Source organism: Scedosporium apiospermum (assembly GCF_000732125.1).
Source record: "Scedosporium apiospermum strain IHEM 14462 chromosome Unknown SEQ_SAPIO_0110, whole genome shotgun sequence".
Classification (NCBI taxonomy): Eukaryota; Fungi; Ascomycota; class Sordariomycetes; order Microascales; family Microascaceae; genus Scedosporium; species Scedosporium apiospermum.
The window spans coordinates 2,971,815-2,989,593 of NW_015971811.1; the positions used below are offsets into that span (position 1 = coordinate 2,971,815).

The window sequence follows — 17,779 nt, forward strand, 5'->3', positions numbered from 1 at the left end:
ATGGAACAGAAACGTCCTATCATCATCGGTAATGTGGCTGGGGCCATGGAGGATTGCCCAGATGCAATGTTAGTTTTCATTCCCTATTACCCTCGCATGAGAAACCGCTAACAACAGTCTTCCGCCTTTACTCTTCTTTCATGGAATCCATTTTGGGTCATGTACGGATACTTGTCGAACCGTAGACCACTACGGCAAAAGTACAGTGCACACTGCTATTATTTAGCAGGGTTCCATTTCCCATTATATAGGTTCTGACAATACTTACGGTAATCTTTTCATAGGCATCGCATGATCTCTAGCGGACCTCTCGACGCAATTGCTGGTGACTGGCTTTCCGAGTTGAACGTCGCTTGGAACGCCATCCGCAAGTACGACAATCCGGAGAAGGGATATGAGGTCGGCTTTCTAGAACAACTCGATGACTGCATCGACGTTATCGCTGAAAAGAAGATCAAGCTTATCAGCAATGCTGGCGCTCTGAACACTCCTCAGTGTACCAAGCTTGCCAGGGAGATCTGCGAGAAACACGGACATGGCCACCTGAAGCTAGCATATGTCCAGGGCAACGATATTTCTGACATCGTGGCCGACAAGACCAATCAGGCCCAGCTGGGCGGCATTAGACACCTTGACCATCCTGATCGAACCCTGGAAAGCTGGGGTAAGGAGCCACTTTGCGGTGTGGCTTATTTCGGAGCATGGGGGATCGTGGAGGCTCTTCGGCAAGGGGCAGATATCGTCATTTGCGGTCGGGTCACCGATGCCAGCCCCGTCATCGCCTTAGCTGCGTGGTGGCATGGCTGGTCGCATACAGACTGGAACCAGCTTGCTGGTGCTCTTATTGCCGGGCGTTAGTTTAGTCCATTCCCAATATCCGCAGACTGAGGATGCTTTGCCTTCCCTCAAGTCATATATCTCGACTAACGAGTTAAGCTATGCTACAGATTTGATCAAGTGTGGACCGTACGTCACCGGTGCCAACTTCACAGGGGTCAGACCTTACCTAGATGGCCTGGTTGACCTTGGCTTCCCGATAGCCGAAATTGCACATGACGGCACCACTGTCTTGACGAAGCATCCGACCCACGCGGGTATCGTGGACCAATTCAATGTGCGTGCCCAGTTTCTCTATGAGATTCAAGGTACACAATACATCAACTCGGACGTTCTTGCGGATATAGGTGACGTGAAAATCGAGAACACTGGGGAGAAGGACCGTGTCCGAATCTCCGGCGCTGTCGGTAGCCCTCCCCCTCCAAACACCAAGGCCATCGTGGTTTCTATCGGCGGTTACCAGGCCGAGGCAACCTTTTACATGAACGGTCTAGACATAGACGCCAAGGAACGCTTCATGAGACAGCAAATTGAGCACGCATTTGCAGACTCCAACTTCACCGAGTTGAGCATCGAACGCTATGGGGCGAGCGCCGTCAACCCCAGCAACCAGGCCCTGGGCACCGTGTCTGTCCGGGTGCTAGTTAAGGGCAAATCTGAGCACGACATTCGAGAAGATTACTTCCGCAAAAAGATTTATGCGCTGAGAATCCAATTTTACGCCGGTGAGTCTGGTTCGTTCCCCACATGGGTTGACCAGCTGGTCCTGACAGTGGCCGTATGGCTATGAAGGGTATCATATGTCTCTAGACTTCAGGACCATGTCCCCCAAGATGTTCATGGAGCTTTTCCCAGGCCTAATATCCTACGAGAAACTCCCGCATCGCGTGGTTATGGATGATAACGTCATCGACATCAAGCACCATGGCATCACTGCGCCTCCTCCGGGGAAGCGACCCACCTATGAGACGGCAAACCCGGCCGACCTCAGAACGTTTGGCTTCACGAATAGAGTACCCCTGGGAACTGTCGCGCACGCCCGCTCCGGCGACAAAGGCAACAACTGCAATGTAGGTTTCTTCGTTCGTTCGGCCGAGGAGTACGAATGGCTACGGTCGTACTTAACGGTGTCCAAGATCACCCGGCTCCTGGGAGAGGATTACCGGGATTCTGTCACGGTCGAGCGGTGCGAGTTCCCCCAAATATGGGCCGTGCACTTCCGGTTCCTCGATTTTCTGGGCGGCGGCGCCGCGAGTAGTAGCCGAATCGACATGCTTGGGAAGGGAGTAGCCGAGTACCTTCGGAGCAAATACGTTGATGTACCAGCAAAGTTCCTCTCCCAGCCTATTTCTCTGGGCTGAGCAAAGGATGGCGAGGTACGCCAAAGATTTCATAGTTTCTTAGGTCAAAATAGAACACAATTTGGAGTAAAATATGTTAAAATTAGAACAATATTTTCTTTTTTAATTTTAATCTTTATAATTTCTATTAAATCATAGTAATAGACTGAGCAATCCTAATCTTTCGTCTGGCACCGGTAACGAACGCGACTGCCATGCTGTGAGCAATGATGAGCGAATATAGAGTACTTCTTCCCCATCCCATGGCTATCTATCACTACGAAGTAGCTCCATGGCCGAGTCGAAGTGTTTGAGGGGCAGACGCAAGACCAACCCGAACCGGAAACGAGCGTGCCAGGGTCCGGCTTCGTGGCTTCTTGGGGTCCCGAGATTTGATAGCCGAGGCTACTAAGAATCAGGCAGACCGGCCGAGGTGGAGGAGGCGGAGTCCGGACATAACGGCTTAATACCCGAATGGAGACTGCGTTCTTCCCCCGCATTAAATTCGGAGTAAGAAACCGGTTTCGGTCGAACCCCCAATAAAGGAAGAAGGAAGAGATGGAGGAGAAGTTTTTTAACACCTGGAATTGTGATATCTTGGCACTGCTAACTGAGGGCCTCGAAATTGGCTTCCGGAATATCAATATCGTACCTACTGATACCTGTAGTAACCAGGATCCACAATCCCGCTTCACCTTGCTCGGTACGTATTACCCCGACAATATGGTCGACGGAAACGACGTGAAATCTAAAAACCCCAAGCCAATAGCGATGTCTTCGGACACACAGACCGATTCACCCGCAGCGAGGGCTGAACGCTCGACCGCGGGGGACGCAAACCGTAAGATCAGGAAACGAGCCAAGAGAGCCTGCGTTCGCTGTCGTACGCGAAAGGTACGATGCGATGTTGTACTAGCCGGTACGCCCTGCACGAACTGCAAATTGGACGGAGAGGAATGCGTCATTAGGCCAAGCACGCATAGATGGTAAACATCCCCTTCTTGATATGTCAAGTCTTGCGCCTCTCTTGCCAATGAAGGTATATATCGATAACGTGTTCTGTATCTCAGGCGATCCAGCTTGCAATGGGCCTCCCAACAGGAGCAACGACAATCCCAGCAAAACCAGCGGAAGCGGTCGCCGGAACAACATCTGAATTCCTGCACCTCACCTTCGCCTACAGTCCAGTTTTCCAACCAGCCTGATGATATCGGAGGTGAAGTTAACGATAGCGGTCTTTCCGGGTTAGATTACCCCATCGCGTTACCGGATGATGATACAATATTGCCACCAGTTGAGTTCGATCATGCCCGGCTCCTCGTGCCCCAACCCGCGGGGGAGCGCCAAACACCTAACAACCCCGGCGAAGATGGAGGGATGTTGGAGAGATTACTCTTCCCTGGAAACTCCTGCGCCAAACCAAATGCTGCATTCGTTTTGTACAAGTGTTGCCCGTGTGTCGAGGTGGATGACCTGCGGCGTCTCGAACCATGTGCTGTCCAGTTTCTAGGGCAATGCGGTTGTTTCCATCTCCCAGCTCGATCCATCCTCGACGAGTTCATCAAACAATACTTCTTGCACTTCCATCCTGTGCTTCCTCTCCCTCTCCCTCTCAACGAGCTGGAATTCCAGAAAATGTACTTTGCGGAACCCACGTCCCATCCAAAACAACGGCGTGTACCGCTCTTCCTCCTTCAAGCAATGCTCTTTTTAGCTTGCCCCGTATGTCCCATACCCAGAAGTACTTGAATAGGAAGCTAACATACCGTTTAAGTACGTTTCTGTCTCCAAGTTGCGCAAGCTGGGGTTCCAAACCGTTCAAGACGCACGCGCTAAGTTTTACAGTAGAGCCAAGGTTCGTCGGCGCCGTGATTAAGGACTCATCTAAGAATTACGCTGATCTTAGGAGATAGCTTATCTTCGATATGTATCCTTACATAGATGATGTTGCGAGAGCCCAGGGGGCACTTATGTTGACTTACCACGTATCTTCCGCGACTCACAAGGCCGACACTTTCTGGTTGAGTACCGCGATCCACTACGCGAAAAGTGCGAAAGCCCACATGTATACACTAATGCGCGAAGGTTCGCGAGAGGCAAACATCCTCAAGCGCCTATGGTGGTGCTGTATCCTACGTGATCGCATCATGGCTTTGGGATTGCGAGGGCCGCTGCACATAAAGCCCGCCGATTTCGACTTCACCCAACCAGGGTTCGTGGAAGCGGACTTCAGGGATGAGATCAGAGGGTCAATGGTATATGACTCGACAGCCAAGCAGGTCTTGGTCCAGCTCGCCGGTATGCTCTGTGAGCTGGCGGTAGCCTTGAACAACATCCTCGAGGTCCTTTATCGCGAAACACCCTTCAGGCCTGGGGGACACCATAATCCGCCGAGCCCCGAAGACCTGAAAACGTGGTCTCTCGGACTGGACAACTGGTACGAGAAAGCATTGGCCAAACTTCGTCTCCCAACACCTAGAGCGAACAAGTCGCTCGTTCTTTTCACCAATATGATATACATATACTACAAGTATGCTTCGCAACCCCCTTTCCACCTCTAGATTTCATCATTGTTAATTGCAATATCAGCACTGCGAAAGCCTCTCTTTGCAATCACATGCTCCTCCATGCCTTTTCGGCTGTCGACGACAAGACCCAAGACGACCACATGGAATCCCGGCTCCAAACACAACTGGAGATGAATCAGGCGCTGTGTAGGATCACTGACGATCTAGTTGAGCTAGAGCATTTGGGGCTCGCCAAGTTCCTCCCCAATACCTTGTAAGGAAGGGTTCCTTTTGTATTCTGGAATTTGGCCAATGGTGCTAAAGCTCAACTGACTTTTATAGCATTGGCTTCTCTGCTTTTCCATTTATCTGGCACTTGCTCGACGCAAATTTGATCCGCACCGGACCACCATCCCACAGAACAGAAAGAGTCTCAAAAGTCTACGCCGATATCATGAAGGGATTTCGTTCCTTGTATGAGAGCACCGATGAGATGCTTCGCTACGCCGAGAAGATAATCAACTATATCAAAGAACACGAGCAGCTTCAAGCGGAGTGCCTCGATCCCAGTATTCTCGCTCGATCGGCTCAAAGGGAGCACCCCACAACCCATACGCTAGCGCGAGCATCGTATCCAAATAATGGCTGGGTCGACATTTTCCTCAACAGACCGCAGACATCCCTCCGGATTGTTATGACCGTAGACTTTTGTCTCACACGAGGACATTTCCCGTCTGAGGCAGACTTCCCGAAAGCCTTGCGCGCGATTCAACAGGAGAATCACGAATCTGGAATTGGCTTCTCGGGAGATGCGGATGAGATTGCGTGGTGGACACTACTTCAGGAAGCCATGGATGTTGGTTTCGGCGGCTAGGCGCGCATATATATATATGTTCGCACCTTCCTTAGTCTATTCGAATGTCGCCAAGTGGTAAGGTTTTGTACTATGAAGGTTTTTATTCACAACAATTGGCAGGAAAGATACTTATAGGTACATAAGGTCCTATGCGAGGCATATTGGAAGATAATTGATCTGTTTGCGAACACCAAGATGCATCAATGGTGTCAATGATGCAGATGAGGTGACCCGTGGGTGCCTCGGAACCCCCTGACCTTTTTTGGTCTGTTTTTTTTTTAGTATTTCCGTGATATTTCCTTATTTGTAATTTATATAGGAAGTAATATAGACGTTGCCGTATACGCCTCCAAGGTACCTCCTTTTATGAGTATTCCATGAGGAGCAAAGAGCGTAGCGAACATGCAGATGTGGTGGCGCTGGCTAGAAAACAATGATTTCTATTTGGCTTCTCCACCCGGCGAACATGTACCAGTTCTAGAGGGGGGACTTGGGAACCGAGAAGAACCACGATATTCAGTGACTGGAGTATTTCCAAGAATACGCCATAATCTACATGCTGAGCATGACGAGGGAGACTCTTCTTCTCAGTATTATTGAATGCACCACTTTTTTGTCCTCCCAGCATCCGACGCCGGCTCAATACTCCGCCTATTCCTATGACCTACTTCTCCCATGACGTTCTGATAAACTCGTTTGCTCTATCTGCAATAAATAGAGCGATGACTCTAGAGAATCGAATTGTAAGATCGAGGCTCGGCGAATCTATGGGAAGGCCGGGAGGGAATGGGTACTCACGAATGCGGCGCAATTCTCATGAGATATGGCCAGAAATCGCGATAGAATCTCAGCAGGCCTTCCCTCCGGGTAGTTTTGATAAAACAGTCGATGCTACCAGAATAGATGGGTATGCCGCCTGCGTTGGTGGCCGCCAGCGACTGATTCTGCAGTCTGGTTTTGACAAAGTCAAACGGCAGGCTGACGACAGTACCGGCCAGACCAGCAATAGAAGCTGCGAGAGCTGTCCGCGTCCCGGGTGATAGGTCAGTGTACTCATTTATTCGATGTTTAGACTCGGAGAAGAAAGCCAGCTGGCCGAAGTTGGTGGACATGGCTCGAATGATGTTGGGGCCGGCGCCCTTCCACAGCGCGAGGATCCCTTCTTGCCGCGTGATGCGCCGGAGAGCGTCAAACACTGACGAATAGTGCTTTCGCTGTTCTGCCGGCCTCATGCCGTCGGCCTGCATACGGACAAGGGAAACTTCGGTGGGGTTTCCGACGAAGGCGGCGATGCTACCTGCTCCGAGGCTGGCGATTGCCCTCCCACCGAACCCAAGCGTTTGACATCGTTCGTGAGCCCTACGCTCTAGCTTTTGCTCGAATGTGGCGAAAAGCCCAAGTCGTGATGTGCCGTAGATAAGCTGTTTGAGGAGAGCTGCTGAAAGACCGGCATACAAAGTTGGGATCCCGCCCTGGGCCAGAAAACTTCTCGCTACGGACCACGGTGATATTTTGTTGCTGCTTCGATCTATCAGCTGCATCCGGACCTTGACCGTGTCCATGGGCTGGATGCACATGGTGGCGATCATGCCGGAGCCGCAGCCCACCGCGAAGGGCGAGCCTACCTTGATGATTGACCTGAGCCTCCCGGGCGGTTGGTCTTTCTGAACCGTCGCTTCCATCCTCGAAGAGTTGCTTCCTATAACAGTGAAGGGGAGGCAGAGCAGTGTGGGAACTTGTCGTTCGTAATAGGTAGACCTACGACTAACGTCTCCTGTGTGTGTTTTACAGCCCAGCAAAAGTACGCTCCCTAATATGTCTACCAGAAGCCCTTTCTTACGAATTGACGTGAACTAATAGTATAATAAGCGCCTACAGGGGCATTATCTAGGCAGAGAGGGTGTGGTTGGGTTCTCGGCAATGCTTGGTCCCCTCGGCTACTAGGACTCCAAGGAGAACACCTGCTGCGGCCTGTCTGAGAACATACCCTTTAGTTTGTCCCGCAAATTACTAGAGACGGTGGATTCGCACCAGCATAGACCACTTCGAAAGTTGAAGGTTGCATTTCAGTCTGAAGCGCGAAGCTCCATATATATGATATGGTCTTTGGCTGCAGGGATCACTCGAGAGAATCCAATCTTCAACCACCCTATTATTAGCTCCTTCTTAGTTCATTTCCTAATCTGCGTTCAACCTCCATAAGCCAGCAGGATGCAGAAATTCGTTTTTAGCGCTACTCGTTTCCCAAAGGGGCTCCTCCTATGCGAAGCGGTCCGGCCTGCCACCTCTCCACTACGACAAAGACCTTCTTTATCTGTCCCCAGAATCAGCCGTGTACATTCAAGAGCTACAGATTTTCTCCCATCCGACCTGCCAGGGTGGACAGAGTCGCAGCGTTCAGTTCGCGAAGCCGTTGCTACTATCTGTGCCAAGTACACGGACGAGTACTGGCTGGAGAGGGATAGCGAACACAAATTCCCGTGGGAGCTGTACAACGACCTGGCTTCGAATGGATGGCTGGGGATTTGCATGCCCCAGAAATATGGCGGTTCCGACCTCGGCATTTCGGAAGCGGCGGTGATGCTGCAGACCATCTCGGAATCCGGTGCGGGCATGAACGGGGCCTCGTCGGTCCATATGAATATTTTCGGCTTGGAGCCCGTCGCGAAATTCGGCACCGAGGAGCAGAAAGAACGCTGGCTCGTGCCTCTCATCCAGGGAAAGGAGCGCGCCTGCTTTGGTGTCACGGAGCCCAACACAGGCCTGGACACGCTACGGCTGCAGTCGTCTGCAAGGCGAGAGGGCGACCACTACGTTCTCAGGGGCTCTAAGACATTCATCTCCACGGCCCAGGTCGCCGAAAAAATCTTGATTCTCGTCCGAACAACGCCTCTCGAAGACGTGAAGAAACCAACCCAAGGCCTTTCTCTTTTCTACACAGATCTCGACAGGTCCACCGTTCAAGTCACGCCGATTCCCAAGTTGGGCCGAAATGCGGTGGACACCAATGTTCTCTTCTTCGACGGATGGAAGGTGCCAGCCGAAGATCGGGTTGGAGCCGAAGGCGACGGCTTTAAGATGGTTATGCACGGAATGAACGCCGAACGCATTCTCGTGGGGTCCGAGGCATTAGGTTTGGGATATGCCGCCCTGCGACGTACTTCTCAATACGTCAATGAGAGAGTCGTGTTTGGCCAGCCCATTGGGAAATACCAGGGAATCCAGCACCCCCTAGCCGAATGCTGGATGAACTTGGAGGCCGCAAGATTGGTCATCTACCAGGCTGCCCACCTGTATGATGAGGGCTATGGCGATGGAGAGTATGCCAACGCAGGCAAGTACTTGGCAGCAGAAGCTGCATTCAAGGCTGCGGAGAGAGCTGTCATGTCACATGGCGGCATGGGCTACGCAAAGGAGTGCCATGTAGAGAGGTACTTGAGGGAGTCGACGCTTTCAAGAATTGCGCCTGTAAGCGCGGAGATGATCAAGAATTACATCGGGCAGAGAGTTCTGGGTTTGCCTAAGAGCTATTAGGTATATTCGCCGGGTAGATTATTCAACATACGTAGACATAGACACCAGGGTAGACCTATCTGCATCCAAAAGTATATATCCACTACGACTTCCTTAGTATAAACACAGATGGTGATGAGATTCACGGATCGGAAAGAATATGGATGACGACTAGTTTCTGAAAAGTTCAGCTGATGTAGCTTTTCCGAGACGGCACTATGACTAGGCGGCTTAAGTTGACAAGATACTCAGTAGATACTGAGTTCGCGTTCAAAGCTTCGAATGAAATGAATACATGTAGTGGCATTGTTGTGTATGGCTAGAGGCCATCAAGATGGATCAAGATGGACCACCCTCACGTACCAGGATTGTTATCAACGAGTGAGCAACGACCGAAGTCACTATTGGCTATGGTGAACGGGAAAATCACTGAGAATGTTATTCGCCGAGGTGACTTGCTCTAGTGTCTAGTGAGGGCCATGAAGGTTGATGGAACGTATCCGAGGTAATGTGACTTGGGGGGGATGATCGTGAAAACCCCAGACGGGGGAGTAGCCGCATTTGCAGTCAAGTTAAGAGAGTACATAGTTTATTAAGCTCTCCCGCGTTGGCCGCCGTTTATCTGGCGTTGCGATATAGAGTTGAAGAGTAGAAAGCTGTACAGAAAAGAAGCCATGCCACGCTACGTTTATCAGCTGGGTCAACACATTGGTAGAGTTGGTACCATGACCCTCCAACCCTTGGCGCTGCAACCCACCACTAGGCATGCTATGGTCATACGGCGTTACTATTCAGCGCCAGCTACCGAAAAAGCCAGGAAGGCTTCAGGTCCCTTGAAGGGTGTGACGATTTTAGATCTGTCGCGGGTCCTCGCCGTGAGTTAATACTCCCGTTCAACTATACTTGTCATTGAATGCCCCCAACTCACCTCGAATCCTATCCAGGCGCCATTCTGTACACAAATTTTGGCCGACTATGGCGCGGATATCATCAAGGTTGAAGCTGTCGGCAAAGGGGTATGTGGCCCTCTAGCTCTGGAAATCGCTTTTCCGTTCGCACACACAAGATCTGACAGCAACAGGACGACACAAGACACTGGTTGTTACCAGGAGAACAGGCAAAGTGGAAGAAAGATGTCGGGCCAATGTCAACCTATTTCTCATCCATCAACCGGAACAAGAGGTCCCTTACACTTGACCTGAAGCATCCCAAAGGAAAAGAGATACTCATGAGGCTCGCGAGAGGGGCTGATGTATTGTAAGTAACTGGATCCTTCTCTGAGATCCGTATCCCGCGCAAGTCTATGAAAAAGGGCTATGTTATGAGCAGTGGTTGACATGATGGCACTCCTGGTGTCGATGCGTTACAGGGTCGAAAACTTCAAACCGGGAACCATGGACCGCCTGGGGCTTGGGTACGACAAGTTGAAGGAACAGAACCCAGGACTAATATACGCCAGCGTTTCCGGTACAGGCCATGAGTCCTTCCTGCGCCGGCCCCAAGCCGACATTGCTTGACGGTAGACCACTGACATGTATGATGTGTGTAGGCTACGGAACCACCGGCCCTTACGCCAGGCGCGGCGGGTACGATCCTATCGCTGGAGCCGAGGCCGGGCTATTACATCTGACAGGCGAACGCAACGGCCCTCCAGTGCGCCCAGGTCTCGGGATGGTGGACATGGCAACGGGCCTCTACATCCACGGGGCGATTTTAGCAGCGCTGCACGCCCGCGCGCGTGACGGCATAGGTCAGAGAGTAGACGCCTCCCTGTTCGAGACGCAAATCAGCCTGCTCACCAGCGTTGGGCTCTCGTGGCTCAACCTGGGCGCGGAGGCCGAGCGATGGGGATGTCAGCACCCGAGCATCGCGCCGTACGACGCATTCCAGACGAAGGATCTGTACCTCGTCTGCGGCGCGACCAACGACGCCCAATTCGCCGACCTCTGCAAGCTCATCGGGCTAGACTCCCTTGCGATCGACGAGCGCTTCTCGACCAACCCAAAGCGGGTGGAGAACCGTGACGAGCTTGGTCCCCTGTTCAATGCTGTCTTCAAGACGAAGACGACGGCCGAGTGGATCGAGGTTTTCACGGGGTCTGGCCTACCATTCGCGCCGATCAACAACATGGAGAGGACGTTTGCGCATCCGCAGACACAGGCGAGGGACATGGTTGCCGAGATGCCGCTGGGCTCGGCGGTGTCCGGCAAGTTCCGTCTCATCGGCCCTGCGGTCAAGTTCAGCGAAACGGCGCCAAGCATTCGAAGTGAGCCGCCGCGTCTCGGTCAACACACATCGGACGTGCTAGCTGAGTTGGGAATGGACGCTGGAGAAGTGGAGGCGCTAAAACAGGAGGGTGTTGTGTGAGCCTGTGCGAGGTCATGAGTGTTAAATTGACAAGATCATCATCATAGCCGAGGCTATTTAAAAAAAAAAAAAAAAAAAAAAAAAAAAAAAAGAAAGAAAAAAAGAAAGAAAAAAAAGAAAAAAAAAGGTGATGGAGGCTTCATGGTATGAAGCCATCTTTAGTTGCCGTGTTGCTCCTGACTGAACAAAAAATGCCATGGAACTCGTTGCCTTTTACCTGTGTATGCTCAACACGGATCTGAACTACCCAGCTAAAAACGTTTCCTGTTTCAAATCGGATTTTTATATTTTATTCTATCAATCCATCAAATGTAAGTTAAGTTGCGTTGCTCCTACCTCTGGCGATGGAGTGTTTGTAGTGTTCTTGGCTTGGATAGTGACAGCATAGCAGCTATTCGAGAAGGAGATATGGCAGAACGTACTTATTCTCAAGGGTTGTATGGTCTAGTGCTATCGAAGATATAACGTAGAGCTTGACGAGGACTTTATCGACTGATACATGAAATGCCCGGTTTCGTATGAATCGTATTGTGGTGGCCCAGTTCACGGACGGACCGATTCAAGCCCGCTTGTTAGTTAGCTTCCGGAGACGGTTTCTTCGAGGAAGGGTTCCTCTTCCTATACATCATCTTTCCCCGCTTGAGCAGAAGGCCATTTCATTTTTGATCCCCTGCAGCAATGTGCCGCCATACCTTGGCACTGTTATTTAGCTTGTGGGGTGAGCAGAACCAAGCTGTTGGGATCGCTGGGGTTCTCCGCACCCTCACCCGACTCCCGAGGAGGCGTCGCGCCCCCGCATGTCCAACCGAGAACATGGAATCCATAATTGATCTCTCTTTTCTTTCGCTTTTTGCTTCATCCTGATGGTTTGGTTCCCCTCGGATCTATCGCTCTTCGCAGACGCTTGGGGCCTGTCTTACCGTCCTAGCTCGTGGCATCTCGGCTTCCCTCATCCTAATACAGGTTCCTGATGTCCATGGCTTCGCCAACTATGACCATCGCGACGCCTACTGGCGGTAGCTCTGATGCCCGCAGTGCCTCTCATATGCAGCGACGGAATAGTACAGATGATCACGGCATTAAGCGCCGAGCGGCCAAAGCCTGTCTGTCCTGTCGTCACCGCAAGGTCCGCTGCGACGTGGTGACCGACGGTCCCCCTTGCACAAACTGCAGACTGGACGGGGTCAACTGTATCATCAAGAAGTCCAATCGGGGTAGGAGGCCAGCGGCTCTTAACCCCAGAGCTGCTCGGCAAGTACAGTCCCCTACACCGCCTGCCCCGGCAATTGCCCCGTCTCCGTCCCCCCAGCTTCGGCCCGCAGTAGTAGCGACAGGCGGCGTACCAAATGAGTTCTTTCCCTCGCTGTACTTTGAAGGTAAGCCGATAAGAACCCCCCCTCAAAAGCACCACTACAACGATTGTGGCTGCCGAGGAGCCGTGGTAATGACTAGGCCATGCAGCTCAACGCCCATACACTCCTCGCTCTGAGTCTGTTGAAGAGATTCAAGTGGAGATGCAGTATCAGCATCAGGTGGAGACCTCAAACACGTCACCTGGGAGGTTGGGGCACGATAGTGCCAGGTCTGGTGGCATCGACGAATGTGCTCAGCCCGACCTTCCAGTATATATTCGACCACTTCCCTCCCGCATCACTGCGGAAGACTACGGCTATCTTACGAGTAAGGATGCGCTACACATACCCGACGAGGAGCTCCGCGATGAGTTGTTGCGGACCTATGTCGATGTTGTACATCCATTTATGCCGGTCCTAGACATTAACAGTTTTCTCACGCCCGTCGTCCGCTGCGATGGCCACAGCCACGTCAGTCTCCTGCTCTTCCAGGCGGTTATGTTCGCCAGCGTGGCCTTTGTAGACGCCCAGTTCCTGCGGACACGAGGCTACCGAAACCGCAAGGCCGCACGCAAGGCATTCTTTAGCCGCGTTCGTCTGCTCTATGGACTCGACTGCGAGCCAGATCGCTTGGCGCTGCTCCAGTCCCTGATGTTGATGACTTACTGGTACGATAATCCAGACGACGAGAAAGATACCTGGCATTGGATGGGCACTGCCTTGTCTCTCGCCCAGGTCCTGGGATTCCACCGTAACCCGGCGCTCTTGAGGCTTAGTTCCCAGGAAAGGAAGCTCAGAAGCCGGATTTGGTGGTCATGCTTCATGAGGGACCGACAGCTGGCCATTGGTCTTCGACGACCTCCAAGAATTCGAGATGACGATTACGATGTTCCTATACTCACTCTTCATGATTTCAACCTCGAACCTCCTTCGCCGGATTTAGCCAGCTTCCTCGGGCAATCAAGTTTCACCGACGCGAACGCGCGAGAAGTTCTTGCCATGCTATGCATCGATCTAGCCAAACTATGTCTATGTATGGGCCATATCGTCTACTCGCAATATACCCTTCTGGGCAATTGCCCGACCGGGTCCGAAAATCTGTTAAAAGTTATCGTTATGCCGAGGTCGGAGGGACAAGAGGAAACGCTGATTAGCTGTGATGCTGGGCTGGAGAAATGGATTCAGAGCCAGGATGAACGGTGCAAGTACACACCGATTTTACCAGCCTCGCCAGAAAACGGCGATAGTATCGCCAAGCGTGTCATCCGGCTTCACCAAGCCGTCCTACATATGCTCTACCTAACCACGGTCGCCGCCTTGCATCGGCCGCATGTCTTCCGCTCCGAACCCGGTGCAGTTGATGGACCCAATACTCAGAGAGCGTCCAGAAAAAAGGTCACGGAAGCCGCCATCGCCATGACCAGACTAGCCTTTGACCTCCAAAGCAGCAACCAGCTGCGTCACCTGCCATCTAGTAGCATCTCCGCATTCCTATCTGCCGCGCTTATTCACCTACTTGACAGCCGTTCGCACGACGAAGGCATCCGAAATGTCAGCATCGGGCGCTTTTATCAGTGTGTGCAGGTGCTGCAACACTTGCAGGACATGTACTCTTCAGCCGACTATACGCTGAACTTCCTCGGTTCCGTCCTGAAAAGGACCGACGTCAACGTCCCTGGTCTCGGGTTCGTGTTTCCATCCGGTCTTGCGGGCGAGCGTATCCAAGATTTGTCGAGATGTGCTCACTCCTTACCGAACCTTCGTGGCACCGCGCGTATCGACACCGCCTACCCAAGCCCATCTGGTTCTGGGAATAACCAGGCTTCTCGGGAGATCCCCGGAGGACCTGAAAGTGGTTCCCAGGTCGACCCGATCCGGGCGTCCACGCCCATGCAGTATACTGCTACAGAGGCCTGGCCATCTAGACAGGGAACGGCAGTCCAGGACCGGCGAGCTGGCGAAATCATGACAGACATGTCGCAGATTAGCTTGTGGGGAGATATGGACAGTCTATTTCCAGCCTTGTTCAACTTTGATGGCGAAGCCAACGCCTCTACGCTGAATAACGGGCCACGGCCCTCGTCAGAATGGCCATTTCCCTCACTAGATTTCGCGCGTCGGGACGATTACTCGAGGGTTTAATTGACACGGCCTTGCTTCGATATGCGAAGGTAGTCTGGCTTTTCTGTGTATAAGAGTTCCCTCCTAGATAGACGTAGCCTCAAGATTAACGTGGCCTACCTAAATACCCGTCACGGTCCCATGATCCATTCCCACAACAGGAGATTTGAACTGAACGAGAGACGAGTGATCAGTAGCCGTCCTCATCTTCCATGCAAACGACCGCTTGGCGGAACAGAGATGGAAGTTGTCATGAAATATAACCCCCTGGATATACACTAGTCGAAAAGAACCTCTATTCCAGCAATCTGGATCCCCTTTCGATTAAAAGGAAGCTCGTGGCGATATATATGCTCGGAGCGAAAGGATGTTCAGAGAAAATGTGCGGAGCCATCGGCAATCAAGAGTGCCGGCGCGTCATCCAAGTAGCCGAGGCGAGGCAATCAAGCCCAGCCAAGTTGTGCCGACGAGACGATGGGCGCAGAGAGGTGTGCCTGGTTCAACAGCGTTAGAACAGCACCTTATGATAAGAAGCCGTGGATCATTTTGCTCTTTTTACGTTTGCTAGGATTTCTTTTGCAGAATGCTGTATGCGTCTTCCGATCCCATCATCGACGAAGAACGCCTCCCACCATGACCATGAGCGCCCTGGTGTTTAAGAGTTTTGTCGGCAGAACCGCTGTAAGGGCCGTCGGGGCCATCGCGTGCAAGACCTACGCCTTCTCTCGAGTTCGGTACACTCCAGAATCCCGCCGTCTGTACTTTTCCTCGTCGCCAAATGGGAAACCCGAAGTTCGCATCGTCGAGGTTGGGCCCAGAGATGGGTTGCAAAGCATCAAAAAGTACATCCCCACAACCACCAAGTTAGACTTGATCAAGCGGCTGGCTGGTGCCGGCCTCACCGATATCGAAGCGACTTCCTTTGTATCGCCAAAATTGGTTCCGCAGCTCGCGGACCACTCCGACCTCATGCGAGAGATGCTCCGTTTCCGGGCCCAGCATCAGCAAGGACACCTGAACCTCCCTGTCTTGATAGCGCCCAGTCTCAAGTATCTCCAAAATGCCCACGAGGCCGGAGCCGAAGACGTAGTCGTATTTGCGTCAGCAACGGAAGCATTCAGCAAAGCGAACCAAAACTGCACCACTGAGGAAGCGCTCTCCAAGCTTGAGGATGTCGCCCGGGGGGCTCTAAGCCTGGGCCTCCGAATTCGAGGGTGAGTTGGACACCAGGCTTATAGCAGAGGCGCAATTGAAGGTTGCTAACTGGACTGCTTTGTCCCAGTGCCGTGTCGTGCATATTTCAAGATCCATTTTCCGGCCCGACACCCCCCTCGGCGGTTTTAGCCGTTGTGAAAAGACTTCTCGAGCTAGGCTGTTACGAGGTTGCTCTCGGAGATACACTCGGTGTTGGCACACGCAAGGACACCCAGAAACTCTTAGAAGTCTTGCTGAGAGAGATACCTGCCGACAAGCTTGCCGGCCACTTCCACGACACGTATGGTCAGGGCCTGGCCAACGTCATGCAGGCCTACGATATGGGCATCAGGACATTCGACAGCAGCGTTGCCGGTCTGGGTGGTTGTCCCTTCGCCCCTGGTGCCAGGGGCAACGTGGCCACCGAGGACGTCGTATACGCCTTTGAAAAGTCCGATATTAGCACCGGCGTGGATCTTGATAAACTCATCACGACTGGGCAATGGATTTCCAAGGAAATTGGAATCCCTTACGGGAGTAGGGCTGGAGAGGCACTAGCCTCGAAACGCACCTCTACCAATCACTCCGGCCAGGCTCCGAAACAGGATCCCAAGACGGCGAGATCGTGGAACGTGGTAGAAGATACCGGTGAATATCGCATTGCGCGCTCAGGTACGGCCATGAAGATTACGCTCACGCGGCCCAAGAACGGAAATGCGTTGACGGATTCCATGCTGGAGGGCCTGACCAACGTTTTCAAGAAACTGGCGGACGACTCGTCCGTATACCATGTCGTTCTGGCGTCCGAGGGGAAATTCTTCTGCACGGGCATGGATCTGAGCGGTAACACGAACACTTCAGATGCGTCGCGCGAGTCCAGCTACTACTCAAAGGTGGTTGACTTGTACGATGCCATTGACCATGTGCCGCAGACTACCATCGCCCTGGTCGATGGGCCTTGTTACGGTGGTGGTGTCGGACTTACATTTGTGTGCGACGTGCGGCTGGTATCTACACGCGCTTGCTGGACCATGAGCGAGGTGAAGATCGGCGTAAGTCCCGCAGTCATCTCCAAGTACATGGTTCGCGAGTGGGGGCTTTCGCTGGCGCGCGAAGCAATGTTATCAGGGCGAGAAGTCAGCCCTGACACGTTGGTGTCAGTTGGAGCCGTCCACGCCGTCGGCACGGACGCAGAATCCTTGGATCGGGTGCTTGACAAGTACCTCGCCCAGCTGGAGAAGTGTGCACCTCGATCGGCTAGTATCAACAAGGAGCTGGCGAGATTGGCATGGTCGGATCCGGAAGGCCGGTCACAGGGGGAGGCTATAGCCAAAACCTTTGCCAACATGATGGTGCAGGGCTCGGAGGGAGAGCATGGCATCAAGCAATTCCAGAACAAAGTCAAGGATTACAGCTGGCGAGAGTTTTGGGGAGAACGGAACCCCTTCAGCGATATCCGTACCAGCTCTACTAGAGTATAGATTCAATCAGCCAGGGAGCCAGGCACGTTGTTTTGCAATTCTCCGATAGACTACAGGTAGTAAAATTGAATCATATATATATGAATGGCCCTACAATTTTCATGTCTCAACGACCGAGGAACATGGTGTGCTTCTTGTCGGCGGAACGACGGTTGAGCTGAAGAAGTGTTTGGGGTTCGCGCAACTACCTGTTCCAATAACAGCGCAAGGA

The 17,779-nt window shown here is 52.4% G+C and overlaps 4 protein-coding genes and 2 pseudogenes across 4 annotated transcripts; 5 read left to right on the forward strand and 1 right to left on the reverse strand.

The window, feature by feature from the left end:
- Positions 1-5,558, forward strand: SAPIO_CDS7754 (uncharacterized protein; the record flags this gene model as incomplete). The annotated part of the gene is made up of 10 exons (XM_016789553.1): positions 1-68; positions 285-853; positions 948-1,562; positions 1,648-2,167; positions 2,601-2,687; positions 3,248-3,899; positions 3,952-4,032; positions 4,091-4,614; positions 4,767-4,958; positions 5,027-5,558. 10 exons carry the CDS (start codon positions 1-3, stop codon positions 5,556-5,558), a joined length of 3,840 nt encoding a protein of 1,279 aa, XP_016641380.1.
- Positions 5,559-6,334: 776 nt separating this feature from the next.
- SAPIO_CDS7755 lies at positions 6,335-7,222 on the reverse strand (annotated as a pseudogene; the record flags this gene model as incomplete).
- Positions 7,223-7,751: 529 nt separating this feature from the next.
- Positions 7,752-9,074, forward strand: SAPIO_CDS7756 (annotated as a pseudogene; the record flags this gene model as incomplete).
- Positions 9,075-9,778: 704 nt separating this feature from the next.
- SAPIO_CDS7757 (Uncharacterized protein) lies at positions 9,779-11,420 on the forward strand (the record flags this gene model as incomplete). The annotated part of the gene is made up of 5 exons (XM_016789554.1): positions 9,779-9,928; positions 9,998-10,069; positions 10,135-10,310; positions 10,423-10,520; positions 10,603-11,420. 5 exons carry the CDS (start codon positions 9,779-9,781, stop codon positions 11,418-11,420), a joined length of 1,314 nt encoding a protein of 437 aa, XP_016641381.1.
- Positions 11,421-12,411: 991 nt separating this feature from the next.
- SAPIO_CDS7758 (uncharacterized protein) lies at positions 12,412-14,914 on the forward strand (the record flags this gene model as incomplete). The annotated part of the gene is made up of 2 exons (XM_016789555.1): positions 12,412-12,796; positions 12,882-14,914. The coding sequence occupies 2 exons, from the start codon at positions 12,412-12,414 to the stop codon at positions 14,912-14,914; spliced, it is 2,418 nt and encodes an 805-aa protein (XP_016641382.1).
- A 618-nt stretch (positions 14,915-15,532) lies between these two features.
- On the forward strand, positions 15,533-17,568 carry SAPIO_CDS7759 (Hydroxymethylglutaryl-lyase; the record flags this gene model as incomplete). Its single annotated transcript, XM_016789556.1, has 2 exons — positions 15,533-16,107; positions 16,176-17,568. The coding sequence occupies 2 exons, from the start codon at positions 15,533-15,535 to the stop codon at positions 17,566-17,568; spliced, it is 1,968 nt and encodes a 655-aa protein (XP_016641383.1).
- Positions 17,569-17,779: the final 211 nt, after the last annotated feature.